Source organism: Lissotriton helveticus, chromosome 5_1 (genome assembly GCF_964261635.1).
Source record: "Lissotriton helveticus chromosome 5_1, aLisHel1.1, whole genome shotgun sequence".
NCBI lineage: Eukaryota > Metazoa > Chordata > Amphibia > Caudata > Salamandridae > Lissotriton > Lissotriton helveticus.
In genome coordinates this window covers 202,576,067-202,588,841 of record NC_136065.1, presented here as the reverse complement: position 1 = coordinate 202,588,841, position 12,775 = coordinate 202,576,067, and the positions used below count along the sequence as shown (strand labels likewise).

General features: G+C 42.8%; 1 protein-coding gene across 1 annotated transcript in view; it reads left to right on the top strand.

The window, feature by feature from the left end:
• Positions 1–12,775, top strand: part of TMEM268 (transmembrane protein 268) — a 158,391-nt gene that overhangs the window by 109,819 nt on the left and 35,797 nt on the right. The window contains exon 5 of the mRNA XM_078640848.1: positions 9,817–9,927. Coding sequence (XP_078496974.1) covers positions 9,817–9,927 — 111 coding nt within the window. The remainder of the gene's footprint in view (positions 1–9,816; positions 9,928–12,775) is intronic.

The window sequence follows — 12,775 nt, the reverse complement described above, 5'->3', positions numbered from 1 at the left end:
GTAGTGAGTAGTAAGTGCAGAGTAGTGAGTAGTGAGTGCAGAATAGTGAGTGCAGAGTAGTGAGTAGTGAGTGCAGAGTAGTGAGTGCAGAGTAGTGAGTAGTGAGTGCAGAGTAGTGAGTAGTGAGTGTGGAGGAGTGAGTGCAGAGTAGTGAGTGCAGAGTAGTGAGTGCAGAGTAGTGAGTAGTGAGTGCAGAGTAGTGAGTAGTGAGTGCAGAGTAGTGAGTGCAGAGTAGTGAGTGCAGAGTAGTGAGTGCAGAGTAGGGAGTGCAGAGTAGTGAGTAGTGAGTGCAGAGTAGTGAGTGCAGAGTAGTGAGTGCAGAGTAGTGAGTAGTGAGTACAGAGTAGTGAGTGCAGAGTAGTGAGTGCAGAGTAGTGAGTAGTGAGTGCAGAGTCGTGAGTAGTGAGTGCAGAGTCGTGAGTAGTGAGTGCAGAGTAGTGAGTAGTGAGTGCAGAGTAGTGAGTGCATAGTAGTGAGTAGTGAGTGCAGAGTAGTGAGTAGTGAGTGCAGAGTAGTGAGTAGTGAGTGCAGAGTAGTGAGTGCAGAGTAGTGAGTAGTGAGTGCAGAGTAGTGAGTAGTGAGTGCAGAGTAGTGAGTAGTGAGTGCAGAGTAGTGAGTAGTGTGTAGTGAGTGCAGAGTAGTGAGTAGTGAGTGCAGAGTAGTGAGTAGTGAGTGCAGAGTAGGGAGTGCAGAGTAGTGAGTAGTGAGTGCAGAGTAGTGAGTGCAGAGTAGTGAGTGCAGAGAAGTGACTGCAGAGTAGTGAGTAGTGAGTGCAGAGTAGTTAGTGCAGAGTAGTGAGTGCAGAGTACTGAGTGCAGAGTAGTGAGAGCAGAGTAGTGAGTGCAGAGTAGTGAGTGCAGAGCAGTGAGTGCAGAGCAGTGAGTGCAGAGTAGTGAGTGCAGAGTAGTGAGTAGTGAGTGCAGAGTAGTGAGTAGTGAGTGTAGAGTAGTGAGTAGTGAGTGCAGAGTAGTGAGTAGTGAGTGCAGAGTAGTGAGTGCAGAGTAGTGAGTAGTGAGTGCAGAGTAGTGAGTAGTGAGTAGTGAGTGCAGAGTAGTGAGTGCAGAGTAGTGAGTACAGAGTAGTGAGTGCAGAGTAGTGAGTAGTGAGTAGTGAGTTTAGAGTAGTGAGTAGTGAGTTTAGAGTAGTGAGTAGTGAGTGCAGAGTAGTGAGTAGTGAGTGCAGAGTAGTGAGTGCAGAGTAGTGAGTAGTGAGTGCAGAGTAGTGAGTAGTGAGTAGTGAGTGCAGAGTAGTGAGTAGTGAGTGCAGAGTAGTGAGTGCAGAGTAGTGAGTGCAGAGTAGTGAGTGCAGAGTAGTGAGTAGTGAGTAGTGAGTGCAGAGTAGTGAGTAGTGAGTGCAAAGTAGTGAGTGCAAAGTAGTGAGTGCAGAGTAGTGAGTGCAGAGTAGTGAGTGCAGAGTAGTGAGTAGTGAGTAGTGAGTGCAGAGTAGTGAGTAGTGAGTGCAGAGTAGTGAGTGCAGAGTCGTGAGTAGTGAGTGCAGAGTAGTGAGTAGTGAGTGCAGAGTAGTGAGTAGTGAGTGCAGAGTAGGGAGTGCAGAGTAGTGAGTAGTGAGTGCAATGTAGTGAGTGCAAAGTAGTGAGTGCAAAGTAGTGAGTGCAGAGTAGTGAGTGCAGAGTAGTGAGTGCAGAGTAGTGAGTGGAGAGTAGTGAGTAGTGAGTGCAGAGTAGTGAGTAGTGAGTGCAGAGTAGTGAGTGCAGTCGTGAGTAGTGAGTGCAGAGTAGTGAGTAGTGAGTGCAGAGTAGTGAGTAGTGAGTGCAGAGTAGTGAGTAGTGAGTGCAGAGTTGTGAGTAGGGAGTGCAGAGTAGGGAGTGCAGAGTAGGGAGTGCAGAGTAGGGAGTGCAGAGTAGGGAGTGCAGAGTAGGGAGTAGTGAGTGCAGAGTAGTGAGTAGTGAGTGCAGAGTAGGGAGTGCAGAGTGGTGAGTGCAGAGTGGTGAGTGCAGAGTGGTGAGTGCAGAGTGGTGAGTGCAGAGTGGTGAGTGCAGAGTGGTGAGTGCAGAGTAGTGAGTGCAGAGTAGTGAGTGCAGAGTAGTGTGTGCAGAGTGGTGTGTGCTGTTGAGTGCAGAGTGGTGTGTGCTGTTGAGTGCAGAGTGGTGTGTGCCGTTGAGTGCAGAGTGCTGTGTATTGGCAATGTAAATGACAATGCCATTTATTTATGATTTAAAGAAAAAAAAAGAAATGTCATGAGCAATGCCAATAGCTCTACCTTTAATGATGCCGAGACCATTGCATTGTAAATGCTTGTTGGAAGGGGAATTGGTAAGTAATATTTAGCTAGATGTTTCCTGAGATTTGGAACTTTTCCAGTCTGGGTTTCAACTCATCAGAAGTAACATAGCTGCTCAAATTTGTAAGCAAAGCATCATCCTTTTGTACCGCAAGCAAGATCTGCCCCTCCTGCCAGGCATTACCTTTGTACTGGTCAGTGCATTTAATTTGTGGTTACAAAACTACATGACCAGAGACAAATGACATAAATATCACTCAGTAGATTGAAGCCCAAGAAAATTGAGATGCATTCTTTATTGTACCTCAGTCATTTTCCTAAGATTTCCTCCATCGCTACAGCAACATTGTCCTCTAGAGGTAGGTTTACATGCCATGGCTATTTATGGTGCAATGTTTACCAAAAATTAGCCCCTCTTTTCTACTTGTTAAAGAGTTTATTAAGAAAATTAACATACTCGATACTGAACAAATTACACATCTGATCTTGGGAAACTCTAGGGTAACACTGTTGGAGGCCAAGTGAATGTATTTTTTTATTTAGAAATCTATAAGAGTTCACGCTCACTCCAGGGTGCCAGTAAACAAAATATTAATTCCATCACCATTTGGTCCATCTGATCATCACTTTACAGCTCGACAATATGTTTCGGCAATCTACCTTCATCACAGTCATCGATTTATTTATATACTATTTTTGCCAACAAAAGGCTGTTCAGAGAAATGCTGAATACATTTGATGTGGATGACGATGGTACAACTTGTGGCGCACAGAATATTTAAAAAACAAGGACCACTCTCTTTTTATTAAGGTTTTTACAGTTTTTATCCACCCACCCCCCATCCTCATGATCACACCCCCCCCATACAGGCAACATTAAATACTATATACATACATACTCTTGATGTTGTAACAAACAGAATTATTTTTCATAAGAAAGGAAAACAATTAAGAAAACAAGAAAGAGAGAAATAGAAAACCCAATAACATTACAGGCCATTAAAAAGTTAAAGTCGATTGCCAAAACCAGCGATCTGTCGAATGACGCTCAGCCTCGGATTTCAACCATCTTCAGCCCAGTAGTCAAAGAGCAAATTGATCTTGGGGGGGTAGACAAGGCTGCAAGAGAATCAAGCAATCAGTCAAAAATACCGGGTATTCGGAGCATGCTCCCGGCAGTCATAAGTGGGAAACTGGCAACCGGACTAGCGACTGGATTGGTCAGTTCTGCAACAGTTGAACTTACAGTAGCTCCGACAGCACCAACAGAAGATCCCGAACAGACAGCTGGTCATGCTGCTTTAACCTCTCCTCAACCTCTAAGCTTGACTAGCGCAGAGCTTGCCGATACAGATCAGGAACGATACCTGGATCAAAACCCAGGTAGTATAGTTCCGTTATCAGACAGCAACGTTCCAAAAGGTGTCGGAGGGGGGGATAATGCTAAAAAAAAAAAAAGTTTCAAGAACAAACACCAGTACAAGCTCAAGCACCGGGAGCACAAAGTGCACAAGGACCACAAACACAACCGCGGCCTGGATTAGAGTCTCAGTCAGAGTCAGAATCAGAAGCGGAGTCTGAAATCTATGGGACTGGGGTGTCCACTTCTAGCGAAGCACAGAGATTGAGAAGTGAGCAGACAAGTACTGAATCCTCAGAACCCTCAGACTCTAACGCCAAAAAGACGAACGATTCTCCTAAGGATAACATCGCAAAGAAAAAACAGGAAAAAAAGAAAAGGAGACAAAACAAACTAATCTATGAGGACACCACCGATCAGGGTAGCAATACGAATCGGATTGATCATAGACTGAAGAATTCATCTCCACAAGCCACTTCACTGTCTGACCCGAATCCTTGTCTGTTAAGGGATCCGAAAAAGCCCGATAACAATCAATCTGGCAACGGGGGAAGTCAAGCAGAACCCTCCCTGGGCGATGTATTTAATTCAATTAGGCAATTCCAAGTGGACGTGAAACACGATAATAAGAAACTCCAAGGAGCAATTAACAAAGTGGGCCAAACTTGTCTTGAAATTTCGGACAGAATGGCATCAGTAGAGCTACGTACTGAGAACCTGGAAAAAGATGTCTCCGCCCTGCAGACACAGGGAAAAGAACAAGAGGGAATAGTGAAAGACCTCATGATGAAGCTTGAAGACCAGGAAAATAGGGCCCGGCGCAATAACCTACGCCTTCTTGGAATCCCCGAGGGAGCAGAGGGGAACGACCCAAGGGGCTATATGATAGCCCTTTTTAAAGAATCATTCCCCGAACTAACCACCTGGGATTGGGACAAAGAGGTCCAGCGGGCTCACCGTTTTCCACTAACCCTTACTAAACGGTCACACTCATCAGCGCAATACCCACGAGCAATGTTGGTCTATTTTGGCAATTTTCTCCTACGGGAAGCTATCTTTGATCTGGCATGACCAACCCGTAAAAGAGAATTTAAAGGATATATGTTTTTTAGTAGACCCGACTTTGCACATGCGACGGTGGAACGGAGATGGAGGATGCGGCAACTTTTCACCCCCTTTGAACAGATGGGAGCCACAGTATTTCTACAGAATCCTGCCAGATTGAAGATTATTTTTATAAGCGCCACTAGAAGTTTCACCAGCGAAATACAGGCGCAAACATATCTAGCGGAGATCACAGAACCTAGCCAAGACAAACAAGGACCACTCTCACTGTAGAATCGTAGAACGGGAACCAAGACATTGGCATACAGATGATAGCTATAACATTCCTTAAAGAGAAGCATCTTTAAATTATTCTTGGATATGTTGAAACCTTCTAGAGGTGACAGGTTAGGTATTTCTACAAGTCTAGCTCCTAACAGTCTCTTTGACTTGTCTCTTAACTTGGTCGTTCTTACTGCTGGATTGCCCATACTTTCCGTAGGGCATTTTCCCGGTGGAAAAGAGTCTTTGGGGGCTCTTTTTTGAAGGCAGCTCCTCCAAATTATTACATTAGACACAGGTGGAGTTTTAGGAGAGAGCAAGAGGAAAGGAGAGGGAGAGATTTGCGAGGGACGAGGGACTAGTTTGTACATTTTTTGCATTGGGCCACTTTTAGCTCCCAGTCCAGCCTTGGCCTTTCCAATGGAAAGGAGTGCATCCTGTGATAGAGTCGCTAAGTGAAGGGCTGTCTTAGGGAAGGATTACCTGACTTTGCTAGAAGGACCAATTTTTCAAAAGGATCCTTGAACTTTCAATGTTATTTCATATTTTGACCGGATTGAAGTGTTGTTTATGTAATATGGATGCTATGTGGCCTGAGTGACTGTGGCATCCTGATCTTTATTAAAAATTGTGTTGCCATTTCTTGGGAATGACCAAAGCGAGGGAATTTAAGTAATCTAGTCTAGATGTGGTAATAGCCTTGAGTATTTTGCTGGTTTGAATATGCAGGAGTCAAACTGCCTTTTAGGCCCTTGTGAGTTGGTGAGCTTTTTCTGACACTTATGCCCTCTCCCACATTCCTATATTTGTCTTTACCAACTGTGCAATACTTGTGAAATCAGAAATGTCCTCACTTGTAACACAATCAATCCTTCTCGAACTTACCCTGTCTCCGTCAAAATACTAAATTTCTCAGTTGAACAACCTATGAACCTGTTGCCCTCCTAAAATAAATATGTTATGCCATTATTTATCTCCTTTTTAAACTCCCTCTTTACTGTATTATTTGCTCTAATGCTATTTCTCTACACTCTCCTTGATACTACAACAATATTTCCCAGTTTTCCTTATATCCATAGGTGGCCTTGCCCTTATATCTTATCTTTTCAATGGTTGCTTATGATGAATGCTCTTCTCAGGGCTACTGTTTCAAAACTCCCCAGGTGGCCTATCCCTCCAACCACCAACATTCACTTCTGCACATTTGTACATAATGCGTTCCAATCTCTTTTAAAACTTACATGGGTACGATGTTTTCATTTGGAAACTCGCCTCCCTTAAGAGCGACTTTCAGATCTCCTTCCTCCGTGACATCAAACTACTGAGAATCAACTGCTTAGTTTCTTTACAAATCGCTGTATCTCTCGTTGCACTCAGCTCTTTGGAGAAATCACAGTAAAAGTAACATGAAATTGAAGTAATTAGGCCGGGAGAACGATTGGGAAATTAAACGCGAAGGGTTGTAAGAATTATAAAGCATGAAATTGAAAAGAAGGCAAATAAATACAAAACCTGTCAGCTTTAACCGTCACTCCAAATAAGCCGTGCCATCTCCAAATAAACAGATAAATAAACCAGCGAATTGTTTGCAAAATATTTTTCATGTTCTTCAGACTGCAATAAATTGTGGCTTTTGTATGTTCATTTCACGAAACAACTGAATATTGTTTTTGCTAGGTTGCAGTCTATGGCAGAAAGAGGGGGGATGTTTTGAATTGTTTGCCCTCATTTTTATGGGCTGGCACATAGAAGGTACCACTCTGCCTCCTAGGGGGGCTCCCCTGTTCAATCTTGTTGTTTACATGTCCCACATCTGTAACTACAACCAATGCCCGACTGGCTCTCTTTCCTTATCCTTGCTATGGCTGATCACAGCCAGATTCATCAACGGAAAATCGGCTCGCAAAGGGCCTGATTCTGAGAATTGAATCTCCAAAAACTTATAGAAGCAGGAGCTACTGTCTAAGCTAAAGGCAAAGCTGTCTAACATTATACGTGACGAAACATTAAAAATATTCTTCATTTGTCCATTTTGGTGCCTTAGGTTCGGTCATTGTTCCAAAATAACTTTTTACTAGGGTCTGGAGAGGAACTAACAGGCACATGCATCAAAGGATTTTGCGATCGCAAATGGTGCGAATCGCAAAAATCGGCCGTTTGCGATAGCAAAATCTGCTTTTGGAGTGCATGAAGGGTGAAGGCCCTCGCAATTTGAGAATTCGCAAATATTTGCGAATTCTCAAATTGCGATTGCATTTAAGGAATCGCATTTTGCGATTCCTTAAATGCAATGCATGAAACTTTAAAAAATTGTAATTTCGCAATTAGGGGGAGCAAATTACCATGAGGTTGAACCTCATGGTAATTTGCGAAAACTTTGAAAAATTGACTTTTGTGCTTTTTTGAAAGTTTCATGTTGTGTGTGTGCGCAACATATGTGCACAGATTGATTTCAGGGGTGCAACAGGGTGTCCTTTGGACACCCCTGCACCCTTGAAATCACATTCTCAATTTGCGATTCGCTAATTGCGAATCGCAAATTGAGAATGTCTTCCCATTCATTCCTATGGGCCTCTAGGCCCATAGGAATGAATGGGGAGGTATTCCTAAATTGTGACTCGCAATTTGCGAGTCGCAATTAAGGAATATTAAGAAATCGCAATTTATTTAGAGATTTCTTGATGCATTGCATTTTGCAATTCCTTAATTGCGATTCCTTATTTTTCGTAATTATGGATTCGCAAAAAGCAATATTGATGCATGTGTGTGAACCAAAGACTGTGGAGTTAATCGTTTGCGAGCTTGAGCCGTGAAGGAAGGTGGCTTCCTCTTCTGAACTAATCAGCGATGAGCAGTTTTCTGTCTCTTAAGCAGTTATTCATATCAAGAACATCCAAAAACAAGCAATGGGAAAGCCAATAGTTCTGGTGTTGGCTGCTAGCCTTTTGCCACTTTCTATTCGTGTTTTTTTCATGGTGTTTGAAAAACTTTATTGTTGAGGGGTGTGATAACTGGAGGCATTCCCTTGCCCAGTAATGTGGGGATACATAAAGAGAAAAAGGTTCTCTGCAAGGCTTTTTCCAATACATTGACAAATGAAGAAGGTGTTGTGATTGACTGCAGAGAATAAGCAACATTTGTTGAGATGGCAAAAATTATTTGCTGAATTTTAAATCTCAACCAACAATGATGACATAGAAGGATAATAGAACCAATTGCCAACTACGAATAAAACTGGGAACTGCCTTCTGCTTTCTCAGTAATCTTGAGAAGCGAAACATTTTCAATCTTCTGCAACAAAATAGCTCTAAAAACCAGTGATCTGTGATGTAGAGCATCAGCTGCAGACAGCACGACTGAAAAAATAGGGGACTGTGTTTCAGATAACGTCATAAATTTGTAGAGTTGATGTCTGGACTTTTCGGCAAAAATAGGTACATGGATCCTTTGGCCTTTGCACATGGGCAATGAAGGTATTCATAGTATCGCTCCTGGAACCATATTCTAAACATGTTCTGCGCATGCACACTGCTAAAGAGACGAGCTGGTAGCAATACATGCCAAAAAACCCAATGCACAACATATCATATAGGTACCCTCTGCCAGAGGGACAGGGTTCAATGTTCCTAAACATATCAACAGATAGATCCCTCTTGTGATACACAGTCATACTCTCACATCTATATACTCATCTTTTTATAGGGAAACCTTCATATATTTATCATCCACACAGCTATCTATACACTGAACCCTGCTTAATGCAAAATGTCTCCTTTATTACATTTAATAAATACTCAATACATTCAAATATACTATGTTCAGTGATGTACACAGGTCATATACTAGAATCTCATCAAAGCAAGTTTTATAAAAAAGAACATTATTCACAATTTATGCAATATATCATGACTTTAAAATACAGTCCTCTACAATGTTATAAAAGCAATATTAGTAATTTTCAATAGTTATACAATTACAAAAATCGTAATTCACAAAAAGAAAAACATGTAATTGCTAGTTATCCCCAAATAGTGCAAAGCAAACAAATAATATCACAGTTGCAAAATGTTGGCATGTATGCTGGGTGGTTGCCTATTTTTTTAAATCGCACGGTTTACGGCACGTCGGCACATGTACCTTCACGGTAAAACTAGCTCTAGATGTCACAGGAGCAGATACAACCAGAGCTCTGCATTTCTGAGCTGTGCCTTCACCATCTTCCCTTCCAACCTGCAGTGTTGTGAAGTTAGTACATACAAGGTAAGCCGTCTGGAACAAGCAGGTACACATCTCCACGCTCTGCTAGTGTGCAGGCTCAGAACATGTTCATGATATGCAGTGGCATAGGAAGGGGAGTGCGGTGGGTGCGGGCCGCCCTGGGTGTCATCAGTGAGGGGGGTGACATAATGGCAAAAATACGTGTTTTGAACATCTATTTTTGACATTTTGTCAAGTTGGGGGTGACAAGAAATGTTCCGCACCGGGTACCACCTGACTTTGCTACGCCACTGATGATATGGTTCCATGCTTCTGACCTAAGTACTAACGTGGTACAGGCTTTACCAAGAATCTAAACAGAGAGGGCTCTGGCAGCGAGCACAAGGGACAGATGAGGCAAGGAAATAGGGGTCTTCCGTCATAAAAACGCACATCCTACGATAGAATGACGTCATCGGGGGGAAAAATGTGACCTAGTTCATTTGTTTGACTAATTATTTATTAAGGTATAGATCTCAGTCACGTAGATCCCAGAATGACAGCGGTCAGGAAGACACTAATGAATGGGATCTCTGGCAGTTTGCATGTGGTCACATTTATTGTCCTGAGTAAGTCCATTTTTGCTATTTAGGATGTATATACTGCTCACAGCTCTCTTGTTTTGTTAATAGATAAATGTAAACACCGACGTGAGGCTGGCTGCCGCCAACGACAGTTTCCTGAAACACCATATGCTTATTGGGGTCACCGACGGAATGCGGAACTACAGAAATACCTTGAAAGTATCCTTTTGCCCAGTTCAGTCTGGGGAGGGCTCTAGGAGCCACTGAGCTCCAATTTGTAAGAAGGTGACCACTGGTCATTCAGCCATCCACGAACAGAAGGTGATTGCAAATTCACCAACAAAGTAGTAAATTGCCCAAATCAGGTGGAGCCGCCAATGTGTAAGAAGTCACATATGTCAGTCATCCTGGAGAATAGAGGCTAACTCTGCTAATTGTGGCCTTCAGGGCCCTAAAGCAATGCAGGCTTTTACTGTTTGCCTCTTCCTCTATGGGCATTCAGATATCATGCAGAAGCCAGCCATTGGTTTCAGTAGTTCTGTAGGTAGTTATAGCAAATCGAAGGATCTGAAATTGTCCTGAGTAGCTCATCCAGTCTTGGTTTTGTCTAAACGTTGCATCACAGATGATCTTACATGCAGAATGGTGAAAGAAAAACTACAATTACTAGACTGCAAACAAAAATCCGGGAGTAGACAAAGTGTACAGACTTACACACACACATGCAACATAGTAAAACTTCAGACCACTTCAAGTCATAAAATTAAATGATGCACACTAGTACCTCGTTGTTTATGGTGCTGTGGAACAAACCAAACACTCACTAATGCTACGAGAAAACTATTTAACGTTTCATCACCTCGTGGGGAAACATCCTGAACAACGACTTGCCCGAACAACGACTTAGCCTTAACCACGCATGCACGTGGTTAAGGCTAAGTCGGTCTAGTGTTCGCGATGGGTGGAGTTGAGAGGAGCGTCGGACAGGGTTAGGACAGGTAAGAGGGGTTGTGGGGTTTGTATTATCTTTTAGGGGATGGAAGAGGTTCGGGGTAATTTTTAAGAGGTGGGGGTTCATGTTAGTTTTTAGGGGTGGGAGGGGTTCGTGTTAGTTTTTATGGGGTGGGGGAATTGTGTTAGTTTTTAAGGGGTGGGAGGGGCTTGTGTTAGTTTTTAGGGGTGGAAGGGATTCAGGTTAATTTCTAGGAGGTTGGGGGGTTTTGTGTTAGTTTGTACGGGTGGGAGGTGTTCGGGTTAGTTTTTAGGGGATGGGGTTCATGTTAGTTTTAAGGGGTGGGAGGGGTTTGCGTTCGTTTTTAGGAGGTGGGGGTTTGTGTTTGTTTTTAGGGGGTGGGGGTTTGGGTTAGTTTTTATGGGTGGGAGGGGTTCGGGCTAATTTCTAGGATGTTGGGGGGGGGCTGTGTTAGTTTTTAGGGGTGGGAGGGGTTTGGGTTAGTTTTTAGGGGGTGGGGGTTTGTGTTAGTTTTTAGGGGGTGGGAGGGGTTTGTGGTAGTTCATAGGTGGTTGGGGGGTGTACTTAGGACTGACAGGAGAGGTAAGGGGGTAGTAAACAGATAGGCGTTTACCAAGCAAGCTTTTACCATGAAAAATCGTGGTAAAACAATTTGTGGTTAAGATGCGGTCGTTCTAGACCTCGTTGTTTAGGTAGGTGTTGTTGAGGAACTCGTTGTTTCGTCAAACAAACCCTCACATAAACTTTATATTGCCAGGTTAAAGCACACAAATATTCCCAAACGTTCCTGCACCAAAGTCTTTGATCTCAACTGTACACACAACACAGAACAGTGAACTAATCCATTTATTCCCTCTCATGTCTAACTCCCCCACCCAGAGAAGGTAGAATTGCCTAATTATTCCAACCTTTGGGACATTGGGTTTGACTTTTCCTGCCTGTAATTCAGTGGACTAATCTGATTAGAAGTTACTCCAGTGATGCTATTCCTACATGTTGTATCTTTTACCAAGGTCAATTATTTCCCGACAGTCAAGTTTGGAACTCTGCACTGCATTAGCGCCATCATTACATGCTCCCACAAAACACCGTTGTTAGAAAGGCAATAAGCGTTCTTGCCATCTGTTAACCGCAGAGCCCAGTCGGCGTTCGTCAAGGCCAGTGCAACAATCCGTAAAGTCCCTTCTCTCAATATTGCCTCAGTTATCATTAACTCCTTCGACACAGTGGAGCTGTGCTTATTACGAGCTGAGCTCGTCATAACTGCCGCGGAACGCCCAGGAGGGGATAATTCCCCTCCTGTGCGGGGCGTTCCATTGAGTGGGCGGAGTCGGGACGAGCTCAGCTCGTCATAAGCACAGCTCCACTGTGCTGCATGATGAGCTGAGCTTGTCACGAGCACCGCGGCGCCACGCATAGCCCCCCTCCCCCACGCCGTGGGGGAATTAGCCCCGCGGGGAAGGGGTTAATGAAGGCACCTCCCTTTGGCTGTCTTTTACATTCTCAGCTTGAAAAATATCACACTGCAGCCAATAACATCAGAGCCAAAATACGAACTCAAAATCTCATGAAGTAAGTGTACACAATTAAGTATAGATTTACTATTTTTAACTCCACATCTCTGCACCTTCAAGATATATATATATATATATATATATATATATATATATATATATATATATATATATATATTATACATACATACATATCATCTAGGTCCATATATGTATTTAGTATATTAAATATACTTTCCTATTTACACATAGCTAAACAATATTTTTACAATTAATATTTACACTGCAATATTTTTGTATCACAATGTTTACAAGTTCGTCTATTGGTAGTATACCCTCCCCCTTTTGTGCCCTCCACCCCATCCAACTGATGGAGCGAGATAGAAAACAAAATTTTGTTTAAACTCGCGAAGTCACATTTCCATAACATGAATAAAAATATTAATGATTTGTGATATGTCGTGCTAATACAACTTAGATTAAACTTTACACATGGGGGGACTAACATGTGTGCTCATAAACGTGCATAAATGTTGCATCTTTTTGTTCGTGCAAAATAATAAAATAATTATTGTTTTCG